Genomic DNA, 26,540 nt, shown 5'->3' on the forward strand with positions numbered 1-26,540 from the left:
GCTTGTTACTAATGGTGTGCCTCAGGGATTGGTCCTTGGACATGTTCTTTTCAACATGTTTGTGAGCGACATAACAGATGGGTTGTCAGGAAAGGTTTGTCTTTTTGCCGATGACACCAAAATCTGTAACAGGGTGGACAGCCAGGAAAACAAAAGCTCAAGGAATGGTCTAAGATCTGGCAGCTATGATTTAATGCTAAAACATGCAGAGTAATTCATTTAGGATGCAAAAACTCATTGGAGATGAAATACTTCTAAACACAAACAGGCCTATCCTGTAAAGTGCGGCCGCGTTTACCCTGCTCCTAAGCCGTTTTTAACTTCGTTTTCGGCCGCGTTAGCCCTTCCTGCGATCCCGAATCCCCTTTAACCTACTCCTACCGCGTCCTAAATTCCCCGGGCAACCCCTTCCGCCCGCGGCATGCATATTGCATGCAAACGAGCGAATTAGCGCGATATTGCATGCAAACGAGCGAATTAGCTATTCCCTAGCATCCCGTAACCCGCGCCCCGACTAACGCTAGTTTTCCCTGCCGTTTTGTCGCGCGTTTAACCTGCAAACTTACCGCCTACCCTGACCCAGGCGGTAGAGGCATGGGTAAGGGTAGGTGGAAAGCTTTCCCCCAGCCCCCGCTCGCCTGCCCTGGCCGCGATCATGGGTGCCGGTCTCCGTGGCAGCCCCAGTCCTCTCCCCTGCTCCCGAAGCCAAAAAAAAAAAAGCGTAAAAAACGTTGCAGCCCCCCTCCGATGTCCGGACTGGGGCTGCCACGGAGACTACAACGGCAAAGCGACTTTTGGTTTTTTTTTTTGCTTCGCCGCTGTCAGTGTGCCCCCTCCTCTCGGAGCAGGGCGCGAAAAGCAGCCTTGCTCCGGGAGGAGGGGAAGCACACTGACAGCGTCGAAGCAACGGCGAAGACAGCGGCGAAGCAACACGAAGACAGCGGCGAAGCAACGGCAAAAAAAAAACCAAAAGCAATTTTGGTTTTTTTTTTTTCAAAGCGACAATTTTTTTTTTTTCCAAAAGCGACTTACTTTTGGGATCTGTCAAGATCCCAAAAGTAAGTCGCTTTTGGACGCCTGCAAAACTTACTTTTCTGAAGCCATCATCAGGAACACATGCGATCGTAGCTCCTCCCGACGAAGATGGCCGCCTGCACGGGGAAAGCGTGCAATTGGCCACTGAAGACGTGACGTCACGAAGTCACGTCTTCAGCGGCCAATTGTACGCTTCCCCCGTGCAGGCGGCCATCTTTGAGTTCGTCGAGAGGAGCTACGATCGCATGGGTTCCTGATGATGGCTTCAGAAAAGTAAGTTGGCAGGCGTCCAAAAGCGACTTACTTTTGGGATCTTGACAGATCCCAAAAGTAAGTCGCTTTTGGAAAAAAAAAAATTGTCGCTTTGAAAAAAAAAAAAACCCAAAATTGCTTTTGGTTTTTTTTTTGCCGTTGCTTCGCCGCTGTCTTCGTGTTGCTTCGCCGCTGTCTTCGCCGTTGCTTCCCCGCTGTCTTCGCCGTTGCTTCCCCGCTGTCTTCGCCGTTGCTTCGCCGCTGTCTTCGCCGTTGCTTCGACGCTGTCAGTGTGCTCCCCCTCCTCCCGAAGCAAGGCTGCTTTTCGCGCCATGCTCCGAGAGGAGGGGGCACACTGACAGCGGCGAAGGAAAAAAACCAAAAGCAAGAAGTAAGTCGCTTCCCCGCTTCACTCTTCCCTCCACCCGGAGCAGGGCGCGAAAAGCAGCCTTGCTCCGGGAAGAGGGAAGAGTGAAGCGGGGAAGCGACTTACTTCTTGCTTTTGGTTTTTTCGCTTCCTGGTATCTGTCATTTCAAATGACATTTGAAATGACAGATACCAGCGTGCCGTGAAGCCTTAGGCCCGCGCACCCAGGATCCTGTATAGGTGCTCTATCCAGTATCCTGGGTTGCGCGGGCCTAAGGCTTTTCGGACGCGGCTTACATTTACATATAATTAGGGTTCAGGATCGAGCGGTAGGTGAGCTGCACTGTGCGGGCGGTAACCGCGGGTGCCGTAGACACTAACGCAGCTCTTCCTACCGCTCGGTACTGGATTGGCCTGAAAGGAAGAGCAGGATCTTGGGGTGATTGTATCTGATGATCTTAAGGTGGCCAAACAGGTGAATAAAGTGTTGGTAAAAGCCAGAAAGATGCTTGGCTGCATAGGGAGAGGAATGGTCAGCAGAAAAAGAGGAATGATATTGCCCCTGTATAAGGCCCTGGTGAGACCTCACTTGGAATACTGTGAACTATTCTGGAGACCGCACCTTCAAAAGGATATAAACAGGATGGAGTCAGTCCAGAGGGTGACTACTAAAATGGTCAGTGGTCTTTCTGGTAAAGCATATGGGGATAGACTTAAAGATCTAAACATGGATACCCTAAAGGAAAGGCAAGATTTGATAGAGACATACAAATACCTCAAAGGTTTTCATGCACCGAAGGCTCTAAAATGAGGGGTCATGGGATGAGAGCGAAAGGGGTAGACTCAGGAGTAATCTTAGGAAATATTTCTTTACAGATCTGATGTTAAATTCCCTTGCCAACCAGACAGCTCTTGAACCACACTGCCAGCCAGATCCTGGCACACGCTCATTTGCTGTCTCAGACACAAGCAAACACACAAACACACTGTCAGGCCAATGCAGAAAAGTGCATGCAGCCGAATGCACCTTTCTACCTGCACTTGAACGTGCATTTTCTGTGCTTGAACGTGCATTTTCTGTGCACAAAACTTAACTGCCAATGCAGCAAGGAGTTTTACACGCAGGCAATGTGCTGCTTAGCGCCCTCCGCATGGAAATCCCATGCAAATGAGGGCATTAACCAGTACTCCCTTGATGCAGAGAGACTGCTTCTGGCAGTGCACATTTTTTAGCATTGGAAACTTAACTCCTGGGTCAGAGCTGGAGTTACGTTTCCAGCGCTACAAAAACTGGAAAAAAAGATCAGGAATCCAGGACATGAGAGACATTACCAAAATCATTGGGGGCCCAACTCATTGCATGGATAGAACGGGGACTGCAGCTCACTTGCTCACCCCCAGTCTAGGGTGTGCTCTGCTGCTTAGTTATTTAGGAAAAAATCTGAAATTTATTTTGGAGAATTTGGGCTTAATTTTGCCAGGTTCCAGGTCACATGAAGCATGTGCTGCAGAGAAAGCACAAGAGGGAGCTGAACAGATACCCCATGGGCTTGTTTTGAAAAAATCCCCTGGGCTGATATATTTTCCAGCAATTTGCCCCAATAACTAGTACAGTGAACTGGGACTTACAGCCTGATACATGAGCTCTGGAAAACGTTTCGCCTAAAAACGCACTTCAGCCTTGGGACCAATATATCCTTAAACTCTTTATAATGCTCCCCCTGGAAAGCCACACTCGGCAGGGCTCTTATAATTTAGCAATTGCACAGGATTTTAATGCAACCAGTTTGTTTTCCCCACCTCGGCATCTGTAATTGGGTCAGAGAGGAATTCATTCATTGCTGAAGAAATGGTTGGAAACCCCTACACATCAGCACAGTATTTGGAAAGTTTTTCTTTCATAGTCTGGGCACGTGACTTATACGAGGGAGAGTAACAGTCTGCAAATTCCACATGGATCTGTGACCAAGTGACAGGAAGCCAGGAGCCCCACGCGGCTGGCATTCCTGATCTCTGGGGGGGGAAGGACGCCAGCAAAACTAACCAAGAGTGAGCAATTTGCCTTTGGAGCTGGAGGTTAGAGGCAGGCTCTGAGGATGAGCACAGACAGACAAAAGCATGCTTGCCCAATACTGTTAGGCTCTAACCCCCACCAAGTGCCAGATTTACTCAGCTCCTCTCCCACAGGCAGGGAATGTGAAGAAGAGCTGTCAGTGAGTCAGATCCTTCACGTTCCCTGCCTGTGGGAGAGGAGCTGAATGAATGCATATTTAAATCAGCGAAGGAGGAAGAAAACGATCTCATGCAGCACTATAAAACACGGCGTTTGGAGGACCTACTAAAATCAGGACTTTCTCTCAGGCGTCTCGTGCCGGGTGTCTCGCGCCTAAGGAGCGCAACAAAGGGGCCTGCCCCTTTGTGCGCCCCTTAGTGCAGCCCCACCTTCCCCCAACTCCCCCTCCCCAGCTGCCCATAAGACCACAGCCCCTCCATTTGCCCCTACCCACAACACAGCCCCTTCCTTCCGCAGAACATCCTACCTGTTCCTCCACAGGGAATATAACCACACTCCACTCCCACCCTTTCCCCCCACCGCACACCATGGATTCCCACTGTCCTCCCCCACCAACACGCATCCACCCGTCCCTCATCACTAAGCACTACATGCACCCACGCCCACAAACCACCAACTACAATCACCACCCCAACAACATTCAACCTACACACCAACGACCAAGACGTCTCACAATCATCCCCCTAATTCAAAACGCACAATTAACAACACTATCCATTCAATCTCTCGTCCTGATTAACACCCAATCTGTCTCCAAGAAAATCCCCATTCTACATGATCTCCTAATGGACAATCGACCTGACATCCTCTGCATAACAGAATCCTGGCTCAAAAAATCTGACACAGCAATTATCAACCAGCTACCCCACTCAGCCTATCATATCTTCTCCCTACCAAGACCTAAAAAAAGGAGGGGGATTACTCTTCCTTGCCTCAAAGAAGTTCAAATTCACACAACACCCCATCAATCAACCACCACCTCTGGAGATAGGCCTCTTCAAAACAAAAAACCTTCAAATCATGCTGGTCTACGCTCCCCCAAAATGCCTGGACCAACACATATCCACCCTAATTGAAATCATATCATCCCACATCAACATGAACCTACCAGCAATCATCCTGGGAGACTTCAACCTCCACATAAACACTACCCCCCAGTCCCCCACATGCAAACTATTGCTCGACACCATGTCAGCCATCGGTTTCGAACAAATAGTCAATGCACCGACCCAAAAATCTGGTCACACCCTTGAACTCATTTTCATCAACAACAGGATATCTCGCACCAACAACCCCCTCACGACAACAAATACCCCATGGTCTGACCACAAACTCATCCAAACCACTCTCCAACTCAAAGTCAACCACACAGAAACCATCAGCAACAAAAAAATACATCAAATTCCCCAAACCATGTCCCAGTGAAGAAATTGCAGAAGCCCTCCCTGACGCCTTAAAAGACCTCATCCTCAACACAGCAAATACAGCCACAAACACATGGCTCACCATAAACGCTGAAATCGCAAAATCAAAATGCCCAATCATCACCAAAGAAATCAGAACTGAGAACACTCTCAAAACACCATGGTACAAACACAAGCTGAAAAACATCAAGCGACTACTCCGACAAGCCGAAAAAAAATGGAGAAAAGATCCCACACCACCCCACTAGACAAATTCAAAACAATTCTACACATCTACAAAACCAACACTGACAGCACCACACGTGAATACTACGCAAAGAAAATCCACGATCACCAATACAACCCAAGAGCCCTCTTTAATCTAGTTGCAACCCCCCAAGCAACCAAGGAAACGCTGACCCTTCAACCCAGGACAGTCACCACTTGGATTGCCTTCGAACCCACTGCCTCCACAGAGATAAAAAACATCATTCAAAAGATAAACCCAGCCACCCACCCCCTCGACCCCATACCAATCAAAACCCTGAAGCTAATAAAAGAAACCATCGCCAAACCTATAGCGGATATCATCAACATATCCCTAGAACAAGGAATCTTCCCTGAAGCTCTGAAATGTGCCATCATCAAACCTATTCTTAAAAAGCCACACCTAGATGCAACTGACCCAACCAACTACAGACCCATATCGAACCTCCCTTTCATATCAAAAATTCTAGAAAAAACTGTAAACGCCCAACTCTCCGAACACCTGGAATCCCAAAAAATTCTATACCCATCACAACACGGTTTCAGGAAAACTCTAAGCACGGAGATCCTACTACTAACCCTAACCGACTCAGCACTCAGAGGTTTAGACGCCGGCAAATCCTACCTTCTAATACTGCTAGACATATCTGCCGCATTTGACACCGTCAACCATAAAACCCTGATAACCAGACTGAATGAGATTGGACTAGATGGCACCACAACAAAATGGTTCAGCTCCTATCTATCCAACAGAACATACAAAGTATCACTTAACAACAATGAATCACAATTCCCTCTACCTCACGGCGTCCCCCAAGGATCTGCACTTTCCACTACTCTTTTCAACATCTCTACATGCTCCCACTATGCAAATTCCTAACCGACCTAAAACTCCAATTCTTCCTCTACGCCGATGACGTTCAGATCCTCCTCCCCACCAAAGAAAACACACAGAATACCCTGCAGCAATGGAACTCCATCTTAACCCAAATCCAAAAACTTTTATCCCAAATATCGCTCACCCTCAATCACACAAAAACAGAAATCTTATACATTTCTAACAAACCCCCAGCATGGAACACCCAAGACCGATCCTTCTCGCAAATCAGGAGCCAACTCGTTTCAACCATAAGAGACCTAGGCGTTATCTTAGACTCCGACCTCAATCTGAAAACATACATCAACACAATAATAAAAGGATACTTCAAACTTCAAGTCCTCAAGAAGATCAAACCCCTTCTACTCTTCCAAGATTATCGATCAGTACTCCAAATCCTCATATTCTCCAAACTCGACTATTGTAACTCCATTCTCCTTGGGCTCCCAACCTCCACCCTAAAGCCCCTCCAACTATTGCAAAATGCAGCAGCCAGATCCATCACAAACAGCAAACAATCCACACACATCACCCCCATATTAAAAGACCTCCACTGGCTCCCGATAACCCACAGAATCCATTACAAAGCCCTTACCCTCATACACAAATCAATCCACGACAAAACAACAGACTGGCTAACAGACAGCCTTATCCCACACACCTCCCAAAGAAACCTGCGATCCAAAAACACCGGACTACTTACCATCCCCTCCAATAAACAGGCCCATCTCACCTCAACTCGAACACGTGCTATCTCAATAGCAGGCCCTACGCTGTGGAACAAACTACCATCAAATTTCAGAACAGAACCCTCAGCACAGATCTTCAAGAAATCACTTAAAACCTGGCTATTCCAAAAAGCCTACACAACTAACAATCATCCCACCAATACAGACACAAAACATAACCAAGCTTAACCTGACTAAGCACAACACTCTCTGCGAATACCCAATACGCATCAATCAAGCTCACTTCACAACACTGTAGCACTAAATGCAATGATGTACTGTTAACATTATTCCTTAAAATTCACTATCATATTAAGGTAATTCACTAAATGACATGCCATATTGCTAAGATAATCTAAGAAAATTCATGTTATACTGTTTCAGACAACTAGTTAAAATCATGTTATTCTGTTAAGACAACTACCTAAAATCATGTTATACTGTTAATTTAAGTCGTTCTATAATGTTTCAATGTAAAAGGATAAGATGACCTGTTGTCAAACTATCCCTCAAGTTACCATGTAAACCGATGTGATACTCGTTTCGAATGTTGGTATATAAAAACAAATAAATAAATAAATACAGCACTTGGATAGATCTTTTTTTGCTCATTACCTTGGTAACAGCCACCTTGGCACCCTTGTTGATAAGCTGCACCACATTCTCCGCTTGCCCCTTGTACGCGGCTACCAGTAGGCGTTCTGAAAGCAGGGCGACCACATCCTGCTGGCTCATGAATCAGAAGAGAGGAATCCTCGGGGGTGAGCGGCGGACAGGTCCCTTCCGTCACGCAGGCAGAGCCCTCCCGTCAACCCAGGAACCGCGCAGCAAACGTAACCAAGTCCGACTCTGCCATCTTCTGAACCTGAGGATGACAAATCAGAAAGACGTGATCACCACCACCGGAAAAAGTGCAAGACCCACAACCCGGCCACAGATAGAGGGGTCCTTGGGAAGGGTTCGCAAGGCAAGAGATCCATACTATAGTCATAGTATAGTATAGACCTGCAAGATATCCCACCTCATCCAAGTCAGTTTTGTCAGCTTCCCTCTTTGCTCCCTTACCTTTCTGGATAGGTGAGAATACAATTTTCCATACTTAAACCAATATGCAGGCTCTCCCATTATTCTTACATCCCTGCTCGCTCTCCATCTGTCCCAATCATGCCTAAATTCTGCCACAGTACTGGCTACCACCAGCTCCTCCACCTTCTCAGTAAAGAAGTATTTCCTCTGAACATGCCTCCCACCCCTCCATGTCCAGAAGCTCAGAAAGGAATCCTACTGGTGCATGCAGAGCATGAATTTACTGCAGCGCAAAACAACCGAAGGGTGGCCTGAAAGAATATTTATGAAAGAGTGAAAACATAAGACAAAATATATCCAACCACAGAGAAAATCAATCTAGGCAAAAGAAGCAGAGAGCAAGCAATGAAGTCAAGACGAGATGCTAAGAAGCCTCGCTGGTACTGATGCATGAAGAATCCGCAGTCCATCTCTCAGGCCGACATGGGAAACCCTGGAAGGGAAGACAAGAGGAGCCTGGGGGCCATTTACACTACCATAAGTCACTGTCATTGCCTGAAATGCCAGAACCATTCATAAGCAGGACGGTTCAGTAATATCTGTGGGCTCTGACAGCTCTATAGGCTCAGATAGGAATGAGAAAACACATTTCTTCAGCAATACTGCAAGAAATTCAACCCCTTTGTGCAGATGATGTCAACCATTCGATTAGGAAGAAGTCACAAAATGTCCACAAAACGAGACCTTTATGCAAAATGAGCTGAGCTATAACAGGTGGTGCAGATCTCATCCCTCCTACGGCCCACTACAGCATGCAGAACATAAATCAGAGGTGTTGAAATGCTCTATGGTCTTGGTGTGATTTGCAGTTGTAGCCCTGCTCCATAATGCACTTTTCTTCCAAGCAAAGAAAAAGCAAACGCATGTCAGGGTAAGGCTTAGCATGCTGCTGTATTTTAAGTATGTGCTGCACTGTTTTACAACTTTCCAGTAAAAAGTAAAGTCAGTCTTGATTGTGTATTAGAAATGAATAAAAAGATTTGTGCTCTAATGCAGCAGTTTTCAACCAAGCCAGTCAGGTTTTCGGGATAGCCACACTGAATGTGCATGAGATAGATTTGCACTCAATAAAAGTAGTGCCTGCAATGTTAACTCATGCATATTCAGAGTGGCTATCCTGAAAACCAGACTGGCTAGGTGTGCCCCAAGGACTGGGTTGACAGAACCATTGCTCTAAAGTCCCGTCATGCATGCGTTCCCTTTTTGCTTCAACTTGTGTGATGAGATCGCTTTGCAGACATGATTTCTCTCTCTTGTGCATCCTCTTTGTCGTGAAAACTAGCCTCCATTCATTGCTGGCAGCTTTCCAACATGTTAACGTCAGTCGCAGTTAAGTGATTAGTCTGCTGGCCCAGAAGAAAAGGCTGAGAATGTAATCGTGTCCAACAACATGCAGTTCACTAAAACGGCATGGAAGCTCGAGATCACAAGGCCAGCCATAAAACCGCATTTCCCACAATGCTTTGTTCAGCTCAAAGAAAAATAGGTGCCACTTTCATCTTGACCACCAGAACAGCAGCAGGAGGACGAAATAAGTCAGCATATGCAAAATTCCCCTAAGACCAGGGCAGCGGGTACTTTCCAATCCTCTTGCTGGCCCCCGGGAAAGAATACAGCTTTCATCCAGGCAGTTTGGCGATAACTTTGGCTCGATGCTCCTCATTTTTATATTTCTTCAAGTGATCTTCCTTCTGTGCTCATTAGCTGACGATGTGGGAACACATCAGCACCCTGGCAGCTACTAATAACAAGGAAGCAAAGACAGCACTCCAGAAATGCTGTTAATTAGGTGCCGTGTTCACTAAAGGCAGATGATACCGTACATTAATGTATACTAAATACTGTCATTTTGTTCTCCAGAGAGACCCTTTGAGAACGCAAAATATAGCCTGTAAACTGGCTGCAAGAATACTTGGACTTGATCAATGCTGCATTTTAAACTGGACAAAACAGACACAGCTTAATAATAGTCTCTTCCAAATTTTAAAACAAAGGGAGAGAAGGAGCAGAGAAACATATGCGTCCATCACGATGGGCCAGATCCCTCTATGTATGTTATTCCTGGGGGAATTCTGTGCACAAGTTTAAAATTCTGCAAAATTTTGCATACTTTATATTGGTCAAAATAATACAATATATATCTCTCCCCTCTGCCTCCAGGGTCAACTCCTTCCACTCTATTTCCACTACCTACTAGCCCTTCACTCCCACAGTTTGACCTCTCTCTCATACAGCCCCTCTCATACATACACACATAGACCCTCACACAGGCTTCCTCTCTCTCTTGCGCATACACCCTCACACAAGATTTCTGTCTCATTCTCTCTCACACACACACACCCTCACACAAGCTGTCTCTCACGCACACATACACCCTGCCCTCCTCACATAAGCTCCCTCTCTCTGGCACAGAAACCTTCCCTCACACAGGCTCCCTCTCTCTGGCACAGAAACCCTCCCTCACACAGGCTCCCTCTCTCTGGCACACATACCCTCCCATAGACTCTCTCTCTTACACACACAAACCCACTTGCTCACAGGCTCCTCCTCTCTCGCCGCCACCCCCCCCCCCCCCCCTTCATACTGGCTCCCTCTCTCAAACACACAGGATCCTAATCTCTCATTCACATACACACTCCCTCACAATAGCTCCTCACATATACACTATCTGACAAAGGTTCCCTCTCTCACACACTACCCTCACACGCATAATTCCTCTGTGTCACACAGGCTCACAAGCTTAGGTTTCTTGCCTCTCTTGCTGGCCCTACTCTGCCACTGGGCCTGCTGATCTTTGCTGCAAGCGGAATGGGCTCTGCTCGCAGGCAGCTGATTTTTGGGCCCTGATGTTCACCGCGAGTGGGATGGGCTATGCTCACTGCCTGCTGCCTCCCTTGTCTTCAGCCACAAGCAGGATGGACTCCACTCGCAGCCCACCGGGTCCTCCCTCGTCTTCAGCAATGAGCGGGTTGGGCTCTGTTTGTGGCTTGCCAAGCCTCCTTCGATTTTGGCTGTGAACAGGATGGGCTCCACTTGTGGCCTACTGGGGCCTCCCTCAACTTTCAGATTTCTCCTCTATAAGTTCTGGGTAAGGACATAATAGAACTTTTCACATCACTCTCTGGAAGAGAAGTCACTGGTGTCAGAAATACCAGATGTCAAGAAACTGAACAGCGGTTTCATGTCCAAACCTGCTAACAGCACCTCTAGGGGAGCTACGCAAGCTAGCATCCATGCATTCTCACGGTGAAAGGACACGGAAGCAAAACCAACAAGCAGAAGTAGGGAAGGAAAGCTTCCATTTCTAAAGCATTTAAAAGTAAAAAAAAAATTCTAATAATAATTGGTCATCTCAATTTCTTAATCCTCTTGTTATCAAGTCAATGGCTGCTCTCATTATGAAACAGAGCCAACGGATTACTGCATTATATCCTTCTGGCTTAAAGCACAGTCCTCAACTTTTCAAATGATTTTGAGAGAAAAGAAATCATGCAAAAATGTATAAAACCAATAAGAACTTTACTTAAGTTTCAGAACAGTTCCGCAGGCAGAACACGCATTCAAAGTTCAACCCCAGGATCATTCAGTGCTTCGGACTGGGCTTTACATCCATATCAAGGGGAACTCTGTGCTGAGTTCTTCTGTCTTGGGTGATTTCCTTGTGCACAGCTAAATTGTAAGGCATCAACTTTTGATTCCCGGAAGCAGTGGCTACCTAATGGCTTCCCCACAGGAAAATAAAGGGAAGATACACCTCCACGGAATGCCAGTGAAAGCATATCTGAACGAAACACGTGTACACTAAATGGCTTAAATACAGACCTAGATGAAGACAAGAAGCAAGACATTTTTTAGCCTATCAAACCCTGTACAACTATGGCTCAACTACAAAGAATTAATTTCATAATATATTAAGAGTACGTTTTATTCCGTATAAAACCAGCCCTAAAACCTTTGGTGATACAGGGAGGAGAAGATACATACCCATTACTCATGAACTCAATACCTTATTATATTAGGTAATCCACCTTTACCTACCTTTTGGAAAAGACAGAATGTCAAATCTCTACTCTATGATCATGTGCCAAATTAGAGGAACTGTGACCTAACGGGCCATTAGATCCAATCTGGCAGCCCCTGTGCTGCCTTGGAGAAGAAAGGTCACCTGGAAGGACAGCATCACCTTGATGAGGCAGGAAGCAATCCTGTACCTAGGACCTGCCCTCAAGGTGATGTAGTATCCTCTCATATCAAAGATAAGTCCCCAGGGGCACATGCCCAGGGGGGAAAAGTTAGGACGGCCGTTGTAGCTGGTGATTTGATTATTAGGAAGGTTGACTGCTGGGTGGCTGGCGGATGTGAGGATCACTTGGTAACCTGCCTGCCTGGTGCGAAGATGGCAGACCTCACCCATCACATAGATAGGATTTTAGATGGTGCTGGGGAGGAGCTGGCTGTCTTGGTATGTGTGGGTACGAATGACAAAGTGTAGGAGGGAGGTTCTGGAAGTCAAATTTGGGATTTTAGGTAGAAAGTTGAAATCCAGAACTTCCAGGGTAGCATTCTTAGAAGTGCATGCGGTTGTTAATATAAACAAAAAACACACTTTGAAATATCTGTATACAAATGCTAGAAGTCTAAAAAACAAGATGGGAGAGTTAGCGTGTATAGCACTGGATGAAGAAGTAGATGTAACTGGTATCTCAGAGACCTGGTGGAAGGCAAATAACCAATGGGACACTGTGATACCAGGGTACAAATTATATCGAAATGATAGGATGGATCACATTGTTGGAGGGGTGGCACTATATGTGAATGAGGGCATTGAGTCAAACAGAATAAAAATTCTGCAGGAAACAAAATGCAATGTTGAATCTTTATTGATAGGAATTCCAGGTGAAAAAAGGAATAAAATAGCAGTGGGGGTGAATTACCATCTACCTGGCCAGAATGAACAGACAATGAAATGCTAAAAGAAATTAGGAAACTGGAGGGAAGGCACTAAAGAAATCTACTGTGACAGCATTTAACTTTCAAAAAGGTGACTATGATAAAATGAAGAAATGGTTAGGAAAAAACTGAAAGGCGCAACTGCAAAGGTTAAGAGTTTAGATAAGGCATGGACATTGTTTAAAAATAACATCTTGGAACTCCAGACTAGATGTATTCCACACTTTAGAAAATGTGGAAGGAATTCTAAATGACTACCAGCATGGTTAAAAGGTGAGATGATAAGAGGCCATAATAGCTAAAAGAACATCTTTCAAAAAATGAAAAAGGGATACGAATGAAGAAAACAGGAAATAGCATAAGCACTGGCAAGTTAGATGCAAAGCAATGATAAGGAAGGCAAAGAAAAAAATTTGAAAAGAAGCGTGATGTGGAAGCAAAAACTCATAATAAAAACTTTTTCAGGTACATTTGAGGTAAAAAGCCTGCAAGGGAGTCACTTGGACCAATAGATGATCAAGGGGTAAAAGGGGCACTTAAGGATGACAAAGCCATAGTAGAGACTAAATGAATTCTTTGCTTCGGTATTCACTGAGGAAGAAATAAGAAAGATACCCATAGCAGAAATGACATTCAAAGCTGATGATTCAGAGAAAATGAAACAAATCTCAGTGTACCTCAAAGATGTACTAAAGCAAATTGACAAACTAACGAGTAACAAATCACCTGGACCAGATGGTTTACAGCCCAGAGTACCAAAATAACTGAGAAATTAAATTACGGACCTGCTGTTGGAAATTTGTAAACTATCATTAATATCGTCTACGGTACCTGAAGACTAGAGGGTTGCCAATGTAATGCCAAATTTTAAAAAGGGATCAAGTGATGATCCAGGAAACTACAGACCAGTGAGTCTGACGTCTGTGCCAGACAAAATGGTAGAAACTATCATAAAGAACAAAATTGCTGAACATATAGATAGGTATAGTTTAATGGGGCAAAGCCAACATGGATTTAGCCAAGGGAAGTCTTGCCTCACAAATTTGCTACATTTTTTGAAGGTGTAAAGAAACATGTGGCTAAAAGTGAGCCAGTTGATATAGTAGATTTCCAGAAAGCATTTGACAAAGTGCCTCATGAAAGACTTCTTAGGAAATTAAAGTGTCATGGGATAGGGGGCAGCGTCCTATTGTAGATTTCCAACTGGTTAAAAGATAGAAGACAGAGAGTAGGACTAAATGGTAAATTTTTCTAATGGAGAAAGGTGAATAGTGGAATGCCCAGGGATCTGTTCTGGGACCACTATTTAATATATTTATAAATGACCTGGAAATGGGAACAAGAAGTGAGGTGATCAAATTTGCCAATGACACAAAGTTATTCAAAGTTGTTAAATCACAAGAGGATTGTGAAAAACTACAAGAGCACCTTGCAAAACTGTGCAAAACTGGGAGACTGGGCATGCAAATGGCAAATGAAATTTAATGTGGACAAGTGCAAAGTGATGCACTTAAGAGAAGAGCAGCCTAAATTATAGCAACCTAATGCAAGGTTCCACATTAGAAGTCACCACTCAGGAAAAGGATCAAGGCATCATTGTTTATAATTACGTTGAAATCTTCTACTCAGTGTGCAGCGGCAGCAGCAGCCAAGAAAGCAAACAGAATGCTGGGATTATTAGAAAAGGAATGGAGAATAAAACAGAGAATATCATAACTCCTCTGTATTTGTTCGGATGATGGGAGGTTGATCCTCCAAAGAAGCAGATCCGAGGACTTATTGAACATCTCTTGCACGCTGCCAGGATAAACCTGCATATTTTTGGAAACTGAAACCACAGTTTGAACATTAGAAACGAGTAGTGGCTGATGTTGCCATCATGGCGCGTATGTCCCATTCCCTTCATGATACTATATGACAATATGACTCCGTCTGGAAAACTTATAGGCATTGGAGACAAGTTTATTGTGAGGACCAACTGACTGCTTAAGATGCTAGGGAACTTGCATGTTTATTTTTTGCATTGTTGTTGTTCTTTTCTCTATTGCTTTTGTATTTTCTTTGTCTTTAAATAAAGAGGTTTAAAAAAATGCCTCTGTATGCCCTATGGTGCGATCTCATCTTGAGTGTTATGTGCAGTTCTGGTCACATCTCAAAAAATATATAGCAGAATTAGAAAAAGTAAAGAGAAGGGCAACCAAAATGATAAAGAGGATTGAATGATTCCCCCTTGAGGAAAGGCTAAAGAGGCTAGGACTGTTCAGCTTGGAGAAGAGACGGCTGAGGGGAGATATGATAAGAGGTTTATAAATTAATAAGTGGAATGGAACGAGCAAATGTTAATTAGTTGTTTACTCTTTCAAAAAGTACAAAGAGCAGGGGACACACAGTTACTAGGTAATACATCTAAAACTAATAAGAGAAAATATTGTTTTTTACTCAACACATTATTAAACTCTGAAATTAGCCACCAGAGGATTTTGTGAAAGCTGTTAATGTAGATGGATTTAAAATAAGGTTTGGACAAGTTCCTGGAGGAAAAGTCCATTAACCATTAATAAGGTGGAGTTGGGGAAATCCACTGCTTATTCCTGGGATAAGCAGCTTGGAATCTATCTACCCCTTGGGATCCCTCCAGGTACTTGTGATCTGGCTTGACCACTGTTGGAAACAGGATACTGGACTTGATGAAACTTTGTTCTTACCCAGTATGGCAAATCTTATGTTCTTATGACCTGTACTGTTTAACGTTGATAAATGATCTAGAGAAGGGAACAAGTGAAATGACCAAATTTGCAGATGACACAAAATTATTGAAAGCTGATAAAAGACTATGAGGTTGTGCAGAGGACCCTGTGAGACTAGGAGGCAGGGCAGATTAAATTTAATGTACAAAAGTGCAAAGTGATGCATGTAGAAAAAAATAATCCCAAGTACAGATAACATGATGCTGGGTTCTGTATTAGGAGGCACCAGCCAGAGAAGGCCTTCGGAGGCCTTGTGGACAATACGTTGACATTCTTGGCTCATTATGCAGCGGCAGTCAAAAAAAGCAAACAGAAGGCTAGGAATGATCTAAAAAGGAATGGAGAATAAAACAGAAAATATCATATTGCCTCTGCATTGAGCCTCAGTGCAACTGCACCTTGAGTACTGCGTGCACAGCGGAAATAGAAAAGGTGCAGAGCAGGACAACAAAAATGATAAAGGGGGGATGGAAAATCTGATCAGAGGTGAAGCCTCCTCAGCTTGGAAAAAAGACGGCTGAGAGGGTACATGATCGTGAGCGGAGTGGAATGGGTAAATAAAGGACGGTTATTTACCTTGTCAAACAACTCTAAAACAAGGGGACACTCCATGAAACTGACAAGATACAGAATAGACCATAGAAAATACTCTTCACTCAGCGCACTATCGAGCTGTGGAGTCTGTTGCAGAGGACTTTGTTCAAGGCTATTAGTGGGGCTTAAAAGAGGTTTGGAGCAATTCCTGGAGGAAAAGTCCATAACAGGTAGACGAGAGAATGCTGTCGCTGTCCTTGGTAGTGAGTAACAGGCAATAGGATCTCCTCATGACCAGGTCTAGCCACTGCCTCAGACTGGATGCCATGCTTGCTGGCCCTTGGTCTGACCCAGCTTGGCATTCCTTATCTTCTTATGTGCTTATCTGTATTCATATCTGTTTATGGTTAGCCCTTTATGAGTACTTCTTTTACTGCAGCCCTGGTTCTTGAAATAACAGCTGCGCTGCACCGTTTTGCCTTGGTGTGCTCATTGGCTCACAGGTAAAGGGGGCTGGGAGAACTACTAGAATATTCATTTTGAGGACAGACCCCCCTCAGAAATCGATCCACTTCTTACCCAGCTCATAAAAACGTTCAGTTTGGGCCCGAACATTTTTCTACCCCTGGGTCCTTGAGAAGATGGGGGATCTCCTACTGAAAGAACAAAAGGACGATCAAGGGAGGCTCTCCAGATGTGTCACACCCGAAGAGGAGAGTGTGGACTCAAAAGCTCACCTTCCTATATTGGTCTGGTAAACGACATCAGAGTCTCCTAAGATTCCTGTTTTCTCTAGAATGAACAGGGCTGCTAGCCGTGGTGTGTTGGAGAGGGCTCACGGGGGTTTTACTTGTTAAATATAATTTACTGAAAACAAAGATGTCTCACCAAACGCATCCTACCACTTGGCAGCTTCAGTCAGCAGAAAGGAAGGCAAACCCAACCTCGACATCTACATCTTAACAGCACGCAAAAACAAAACAAAACAAAAAAACAAACATGGTATTCAAGAGACTAAGGATTTACAACCCTCTAAGAACCAGCCACAGCTCTGCTTAGGCTGAACATCTTTGCCGCAGAAAGTTTGCATAATCATCTCATAAATCTCATTTACTGCAAAAAAAAAGTAAGAAAGCTTCTGGGAGAAAACAGAATGACTGATGTACTCCGCAGCCTGCAGCAGACGACCAAAGGCTGGCCGTTATCTGAAGCCAGTGCCATGAACCGACCACTTCAAAGGAAGGAGCCATTCCCTTGCACTCCTCCTGAGTCTGGGGTCTGGAACATGTCCAGGAAGAGAAGAAGGGAGCCGGCAGGGACCCCCCTGCCACTTCTGTAGAGAAGCCTTCTGCATTTTGATATTACAGGCCTTGCATCCAAGGGGGGGGCAGACAAATGAATCGTCTCTGCCATATTATCTCAGACTACAATCCCAAACCTCTTGGGGAGGGTTTCTTTTTTTGTTACTTTTTGGTTGGTACCGTTATGGACCCCACGCTTTATTATTTTATAAGAATTTTATTGGCAGGGCTCCTGGAAGAGAACCTAAGAGCAGATTCTCACACTCCTCCCTAACCCAGGCACAGCACATGAGGGAATCTTTCAGTGTACACGGTGACTACGTTCATTCTTGCAGTGTGGGAAATTTTTGGCTGCAGGCACGCTCACCCACTGGCTAATCACTTGCTTTATCCTGGGAACCTTTTCCACCTGGGCACAAAAAGCACAATGACAATGGATTTCACATTTGCCCGTTTGTCTTTCTGGAGCACGATAACTCCCGTTTCCTTGTGCACCAATAAGAGTCAAATTTGGAGGGAAGGTAGAGCAGGACCCAGGATGAGTGCAAGGCCCTTTTCCGTAGGGTCAAGGTTGAAAGGCACGCCAGGATTTAGTCCTTATTTGTTAACCCTGGGCCAACAGCTAATGGACTTTGAAGGAATCTGTGGGGCGCACTGGCAGCTGTGGAAAGAGCAAGGGGTGGGGGAAAGAAACTGCACAGCAGGGCGGCATTTCAGGCTCTGAAATCAGTAAGGCAGTACGGATCTCTAGGCTTTTTCTTATTCTCTCCCACACTGTTAGGGAGTGGTGCATCAATCTGCTCGTTACATAAGGAGATCAGGGAAATGGAAATGAGTTCTTTAGTGCCTCATCTATGCCCCCTGGCCTCCTGGAATATAATCCCTCACCACTCATAGAACTCTTTTCAGACAACATAAACAACGAAAAACCTGCCATCCTATTGGGTGATTTCAATATCCATGTTGACTCTATACCCCCCTCACCGTCCTGTGAAACCTTCATCACTGCCCTTCATGCCCTAGGCTTCACCCAAATCATTTCAGCCCCTACACACAAGGCAGGGCACACCCTTGACCTCATTTTTACCAACTCCTGCATCCAGGTCACTTCACCCCCCACCTGCACTCCTGTCCCGTGGTCTGATCATGCACTCATTGAGACTTACCTCACTGCTAATAACACTAATACCTGCAACCATACTCAAAACACATCCTTTACTTACCGCAAAACTTGCACAACCGAGGAGCTTACCACAGTCTTCTCCGATTCACTAAACAAACTTGACTGCTCCACCTCCGATACTGCATTCAATTCATGGGTCAGCCTCACCCATGATATAGCCAACAACCTATGCCCCCTCATCACACGCAAGCAACGCACCTCCCCCTCCAATAACAATCCCTGGTACACTAAGGAACTGCACCAGATGAAACACAACCTTAGATCAAAGAAAGAGCATGGCGCAAAGACCCAAACACTCTGCCTACAAATCCTACCTACACACTTACCGACATGCCATTCAAAATACCAAACGCGACTACTACGCCTCTAAGATCCATCAATACATGTTCAACCCCAAAGCCCTCTTCTCCTACGTCGCAGTGCTCACCACTCCCCTCACTCCCAACATCTCTGAAGAAGAAGCAAGTTCGAAATGTGAAGAACTTGCTCACATTTTTTAAACAAAACAACATACCTTCTCCTCACTCTCCCCCCTGCTGCGACCCCTCCTCCCTGCTCCCTCCAGCCCAAACACATCCCCCCTCTCTCCCCACTGAAAAACTCATTCAATACCATAGAACTCACATCCTCTAAGGAAATCGAGACAATCCTTAAAAAATCCAAGCCTGCTTCCCACCCATCTGAAACTATACCCATGAAAACTCTACTCTCCATCCCTAACATCATTGCTCCTCCTTTTGCAGAGATTATTAACTGCTCCCTTTCCTACGGCTCAGTTCCCGATCCCCTCAAGCATGCAGTCGTCAAACCCCTTCTCAAGAAGCCTTCTCTGGACCCTAAAAACCCAGCTAACTACCGTCCCATTTCCAGTCTCCCACTCATTTCTAAAATCATGGAGAAGGTGGTAAACATCCAACTCATGGCCTACTTAGCTGACAACAACATACTTCACTCTTCACGGTTTGGTTTTCGCAAGAACTTAAGTACCGAAACCCTCCTCCTCTCACTCACCAACTTTCTCCTCACAGGCCTTGACCAAGGCCATAACTTCCTCATCGCTTTCCTTGACATCTCCGCAGCGTTTGATACGATAAACCATGATCTACTTATCTCACGCCTTGCTGACATCGGCATCGCTGGCACTGCCCTACTATGGTTCAGATCCTACCTTTCCAACAGATGTTTCTCTGTAAAATTAGGCACCTCTGAATCCTCCTGCTACACCCTCTCGCAAGGTGTGCCCCAGGGTTATTCCCTCTCCTCTACTCTTTTTAACATTTACCTCCTCCCCCTCTGTCACCATCTATCAGATCTCAGCCTTAAATTCTACATATATGCTGATTTATTTATTTATTTAACACTTTTCTATACCGACCTTCATAGTAAAAACCATATCGGATCGGTTTACATCGAACAGGGTAATAACTGGAGTGACAACTAGAATAAATAAGCAAATGAAGTGGAAGAGGCCAAAGTTACATTCAAACAAGGGGTATGAACTTGGAAGCTTAATCAGCTGGAAATAGAGGTTAAAGCCGGCGATAAGAATATAATATAATACAGTAGAGAGAAAAAACAGGTTAAATCATCATGTGCTTTAAGTATCAGAGTCCATCGTTCAGTCAGCGGATAGGTCCATCGTTCAGGCAGAGAATAAGGACAGACTAATGTGTATCTGGGGGATCTGAGAAGGCTTGGCGGAAAAGCCACGTCTTGAGTTTTTTTCTAAATGTTAAGAGACAGGGTTCCAGTCTGAGGTCTGATGGGATGTTATTCCAGATAGATGGGCCTGCTGTCGAAAAAGCTCGGTCTTTGGTCGAAATGAGGCGTGTGGCTTTAGTTGGGGGAAATTGCAGAGTACCTTTGTGAATTTCTCTAGTTGGTCTGTTGGAGGAATGGAGCTTGAAGGGGATTTCGAGGTTGAGTTGAAGTTGGTTGTGGATGGATTTGTATATTGAGGTGATTGATTTGTGCAGGATTCTGAAGTTAACTGGTAACCAATGTAGGTTTCTGAGGATGGGTGATATGTGTTCTCCACGGTTAGTGTTGGTCAGCAACACTAACCATGGAGAACACATATCAACACTAACCGTGGATGATTTGGACATCAGCTGATGATGTCCAAATCATCATCCCTATCCAGGACTCACTAACTGCTACCTTAAACTTCTGGGAAAAATACCTCTCATCTATCAACACTCTTCTGACCTCCCTTCAGCTTGCCCTCAACACCTCTAAAACTGAACTCCTCCTCATCCATAACCAACAGACCTTTAAGCTCTCTCCCTCCAATGACCCTATGATCGCCACGCTCACTTCTCAACCTCCTGTACGAAACCTAGGCGTCCTAGTTGACGCCCACCTGAACCTGAAAAACCATATTACCTCTGTCATAAAAGGAGGTTTCTATAAACTCATGGTTATAAAAAAGCTCAAGCCTCTACTCCACACACACGATCTCAAAACGGTCATCCTAGCCACTTTATCTTCAAAGCTTGACTACTGCAATTCCCTTTACCTCGGCCTCCCGCTCTCCACCATCAGACCTCTACAGATATTACAAAACGCAACAGCAAGCATAATTAGCAACGCCCGCAAATCTGATCACATTACCCCTATTCTCAAAGACCTACACTGGCTCCCCATTTCATATCGTATAATTTTTAAAATCCTTACCATCATACACAAAGCCATCCACAAACATAATTCCTCATGGCTAAGTGAACCATTGAAACTTACTCAATCCTCCTGCCCTACTAGAATGAACTGCAAATGCACATTACAAGTCCCCTCTCTTAAGAAAGCCCGACTTACAGCCACAAGAGAACGTGCCTTGTCGATTGCTGGCCCCACACACTGGAATACTCTACCTCCCAATCTCCGCCTAGAACCATGCCCTCTCAAATTCCAAAAAATGCTGAAGACATGGCTTTTCCACCAGGCTTTCCCGGATTAATTCTTGCTTACCCCTGCCCCTTCCCGATGACCTTCGAGATTTCCCTCATTGTTCCAAAGTAACCTGCTGAATCTTGTAAATATGTAATACTGCTGCATTTTTGTAAATTCCCTTTTCCTTTTTATCTTATTGCTCTTTAATGGTTATTTCTTTTAAGTTTGCTTCTTCCTTGCTTCCTATGTCGGTATAGAAAAGATGTTAAATAAATAAATAAATAAATAAATAAATAAATAAAACAAAACATTTGGCTGGGACTGATTTTGTTCTGCCTATTTAAGATCTTTGTCACCTTCTTGCTGCCCTTTGTCCACAACTCCTACTGGGAGTCCTGTAATCCAAAAAAGGGAATTGCATCTTGTGTACAAGCAGGACGACCTCATCCTCTGATATTGTTCAAGCTTGCTCAAGTAAAGACCTCTTCTGCTTGCTGACAGCAACCAAAGCACAGCTCATCATCACCGCACCACTGTTACCTCTCACGTGAATGAAGATGATCAACTTTCTCTTAGAATTACCTAACAGAGCTGCACGCACAGCTTCGCCAGATTGCCCTGCCACAGGGTGACCGTGTCGCTCCACGTCAAAAGAGACAGACTGAGCCACTCCAGGATTCCCCCGCCACCTTTGCATGAATGAAGATATAGTTCTGGTTTGCTTAAGGACATCAGAACTACATTTCCAAGCATGCTGTGGGGCACCAGCAGGACTGACCCAGCCCACCCCCCTTTGGCACAGAGCTTTACGCTCGGCCTATTCAGATTATAAATGGATTATAAAAACGTTATGTACTTTCATTTGATGCCCTCTCGCCTGCTGGGTCTACGCCAGTGCCACACCCTGAATGGAAATCTGGTACAATATTTGGGCACAGGATTGCCACGGTATAAACTGTCCCAATGGGAACCCTGACAATTTCGCACTGCTATGCGGCGCCGCACCAGCTCTGCTGTTCACTGTAATCGTCACCCCCTCCCTCCTCCTTCCAGGCAAACCATTCCTGCTGGTGCCAGCCTTTGCCCGCCCCGCCCTGCCACACCCAGTCCTCTGAAGGTATACGCTAACTGTGAACAGGCTTTCCAACTTGCCATCCTCTGCCTCTTCCCCACCCAGTGCCTTCCCTGGTTCACCGGCGCGTCACCATTCAGAGAATAACCCAAGCCAGAGCCGAGGAGAAGCTTCTGCCTGAGAGAATCCGGGCCACGTGGAGATCGTGCCCCGAGAGGCAACGGCCGAAAGTGCTCCAAGGCTCGCGCTTCTAAGCCCTCTCAGTCGCTGGCGGCCTCTACGGCCAAGTCCAGGAAGGAAAAGGTTTCTCTAGCTCTCCTTAAAATGAAAGAAATTCTAGCAATTTATTTGGAGTTAGAATGCTTTCAGTGACAGACGCAGTTAAAAGGTTTGCATCTATTTTACATGGAAATTAAGATCAACAAAAAGCAATAAATATAAAAAGTTAAGGTGATACCCTTTCTATTCAACTAAATGCGTTTCTTGACTAGTATTTTTTTTGGGGGGGGGGGGAGCGAGTGGGGAGACTACACTCTCTTAATCAGGTCAAAACTAAAGCAGGACAGGCAGCATCTTTTGATTTGACCTGCTCCTTTAATTCAGACCTGAAGAAAGGAGTGATAACTCTAATAAGCTAGTTAGGAAATGCATTAAGTCAGTCCACTAAAATGAGACAGACTTCTGGTTTTCTTTTGTAGAACTTTATTTCCACACATTCAAGTGAAATAACAGGTCAAGAATCATACTTTATCCATATGATACATACTTTTTTTTTTTTTTTTTTGCAGGATACCATGTCTCCCCCCACCTTTGTGCACACAGAACATAAATTGGATGGATGTTTACGTTGACCCTGTCATGTTAAAAGCATTTATTGTATAACTCAAAAGGACGCTCTTCTATTAGCTATCAGTAGAAGTCCTTTGGGTGTTCTCTTCATAACCTCTAGTTTTTATATTAATTTTTACAATTTGATCATACAGAGTTCGAAAGCATAAATCAGTCACCTAGGAACTGACTCATCCCCTGCGTGGCTGTAGAAGGGACAGTCTGTCTGTGTTTTGCTTTTCAGTGTCACAGCATTAGGTTCTGGTAACTGTAAATATCAGGATCCTTTTTCTTTTTTTTATTTGCAGCAGTAGTCAAAGAGTCCGTCAAAAACGATGGGAGAGAACCACACTCCTCTCGCCACACCTCTCCAGGATCGCATTTCCATAAAAGCCCTCTCTCCCATCCCCGAGACAGCGCTGGGATTCCACACCGCTGGCCAAAGGACCCACACATTCCTCCGATCTGAGCCCACCCCCTGTGTGGTGGCCAGGCACTCCTCAGGGGCAGGAGCGATGGCCAGCTGCCTCTCCTTGATGGGCGGACTGCGCACGTAGAGTTCAACGTTGGTGAAATGCACAAACCCCAAACCTGGTGCCATCAACTGCCTTCTGTATACATATATACATATACATGGATAGCAACAGCGATTGTCATTTACTCCTGGCTAGCGAAAGAAAAGCTGATAGTGGATTTTTTTTTTTTTACTCTAAAGATTCCCTTGGAATTTGGTACTTACGCATTCATCCAGTTCTAAGCTCAAATTAAACCTCAAGCATAGAGAAGTCCCATGTCAGTAGGAAACCAAACACAAAACTTATTTGGTGGTGGTGAGGGTGGGGAGGGGGTTTAAGAGAGCGTTTGTGCCCAGGCCTATCACAAGGGCTAGGATACTTGAAGGATTAAAGGGCCTGATTTCCCAGGCCTTTCACCTGCATGCAACCGGGATTTGTATGTCTAAATGGCTCGTTAGAACATTTTCGTACAAAAGCGTGCGTGAGTAATTCAATTTCTCGCATACATTGGTGCATGTATTAAAAAAAAAAAAAGGTGGTGATCTCAGAAGCCTTCCTTCCTTCGGAAAGTAGGCTGAAAATGACAGCATTAAATTTAATCCTCTCTTAAGTTCGGCCTTTTCAGTCCTGACTGAAGCAGGAATTACACGCTCACGCCAGAATCTATGCTGGTGATAGCTCATTATTAATAATAAAGGCACAGCTATGTTTCTATCTCTCATCAATTCCAGCGATAAAATAACACCTCCAGCCATTGGGAAACAGTAACCAGATTAGCACTGGATAAAAAGCATAAAAACAATCTTAAAATTTTAAATACCAATAGAAACTAAAATAACCAAATCACTTGGGAAAATTCTTGGGAAATTCATTGATTTCAGCCCCCTACCTTCCTTCCCGGTTCAATAATCAGATTTGGTTTCTTTGTTATTCTTCATGAAGGCTACAAGTCATTTTTCTTTTTTTTTTTTTTTAAGACACTGCAAACAGCACGTCTCTCAACCTTCAAAATCAGAGCAAATCGAAAACCAGAGCCCTGAGCTAAGAAGGCAGAGGCAGAATTTCAACAGGGAGACGCAGATGATGGCACGGCAGGATGCGTGCTGATCAGCAGGGCCACGGAAAATAAAACAAATAAAAAGCATGCTCTGCCGTCACGCAAGCTTCAGCACGAGAGGACGTGGACCTGACTCGTCATCGCTGGAAGTGTCACGTAACCCCGACCTACCGCCGTGGAAGGTCGCAAACACCAGCCCAAGTACTATGGCAAAGTAGAATGCTTTCCCCTCCTGCGTCTGTCGCCTAGAACAGGCGCTGCCGAACGATGATACAGCAGGCTGGTGGCAGAGCTAATCCCGACAATTATGCAAAGGTTTCAGACGGGTTTTCTTACGACAGATGCGCGTGTTTGTTTTTACAAACACTTGGGATGTTGCACTTGGGATGTTGGTATTTCCTACTTGGTTTGCCCTGGTGACGATTACTGGTCATCGTTGGTTTAACACTAAGCTCCAGACTTCTCTCACTGCACTAAAATGTTGCGATACTGAGAGACCAGGTAAGATTGGCACCTCGCTCCAGGTCAACCAAACAGGGTGATCCAGTTCTGGGTTTTGACCCACTGCATGCAGAGAGTTGTAGTTCGGAATTCCCCCCACCCATTTCCCTAAGAAAATCAGAACTGCAAAATCCATGCATGGAAAGGGGTGTCAAAACCAGTACTGGATCGGCCTGGGGTCAACTGGAAGCCCTAGGCCCAGCTGATGATGTCCCTTATATCCTGAGCCCTGTTTATCCCATGGAGAATAAAGGGTGCTTTTCCAGCTAACCCGAAAATTCTCTGTACCCTTGAGGAAAAGAAATGACCATTAAATCGGGGATGTAACATGATGACTTATCCAATCCAATTATGACAACTGTGGTTCGGAAGAGGACTGCCTGAGCAATTCTGCAGTTTCCCAGAAACATTCTCCGGTGCCACAGTGAACACTTTACATCCCCACTACCACACAAGATATAAAAGGTTGTGGATGAACTTAAAAGATTTTTAAGTAAAGCAAAAAAGCTAAGAATGCTTCTACTTGCACCTTTGTCTGTTGCATCTCCTCTTAGTCCTGAAATTTCATTACAGGGCAACGTTAAACTCTCCCATACCAGTGGACCTGGATGATAATATGGAGGTCCATAATCTAAAGGATATGTCTGGCTATGTCCCTTACTTAGCCAGACAAATCCCGCACTTAAATACATACCGCTCCCCGACCCCCAAACAGCTGAATTTTAGCAGAATAAGTCATTGTTCAGCTAAAACTTAGCAGATAAAAAAAGAAGCATTCCAGGACAGAGCAAAGTTATGCAGCTAACTTAGGGCTCGATTCACGAAAGCTTTTTTCCCATTCTGTGTCTATCATGAATCAGGCCCTTGGTCAGAT

General features: G+C 44.9%; 1 protein-coding gene across 1 annotated transcript in view; it reads right to left on the minus strand.

Moving 5' to 3' along the window:
• ANKRD6 (ankyrin repeat domain 6) overlaps nt 1–26,540 on the minus strand; it is a 249,225-nt gene that overhangs the window by 138,025 nt on the left and 84,660 nt on the right. The window contains exon 2 of the mRNA XM_029595416.1: nt 7,619–7,868. Coding sequence (XP_029451276.1) covers nt 7,619–7,738 — 120 coding nt within the window. The 5' untranslated portion in view covers nt 7,739–7,868. The remainder of the gene's footprint in view (nt 1–7,618; nt 7,869–26,540) is intronic.

The sequence above is a fragment of the Rhinatrema bivittatum genome, chromosome 3 (assembly GCF_901001135.1).
Source record: "Rhinatrema bivittatum chromosome 3, aRhiBiv1.1, whole genome shotgun sequence".
Lineage (NCBI taxonomy): Eukaryota > Metazoa > Chordata > Amphibia > Gymnophiona > Rhinatrematidae > Rhinatrema > Rhinatrema bivittatum.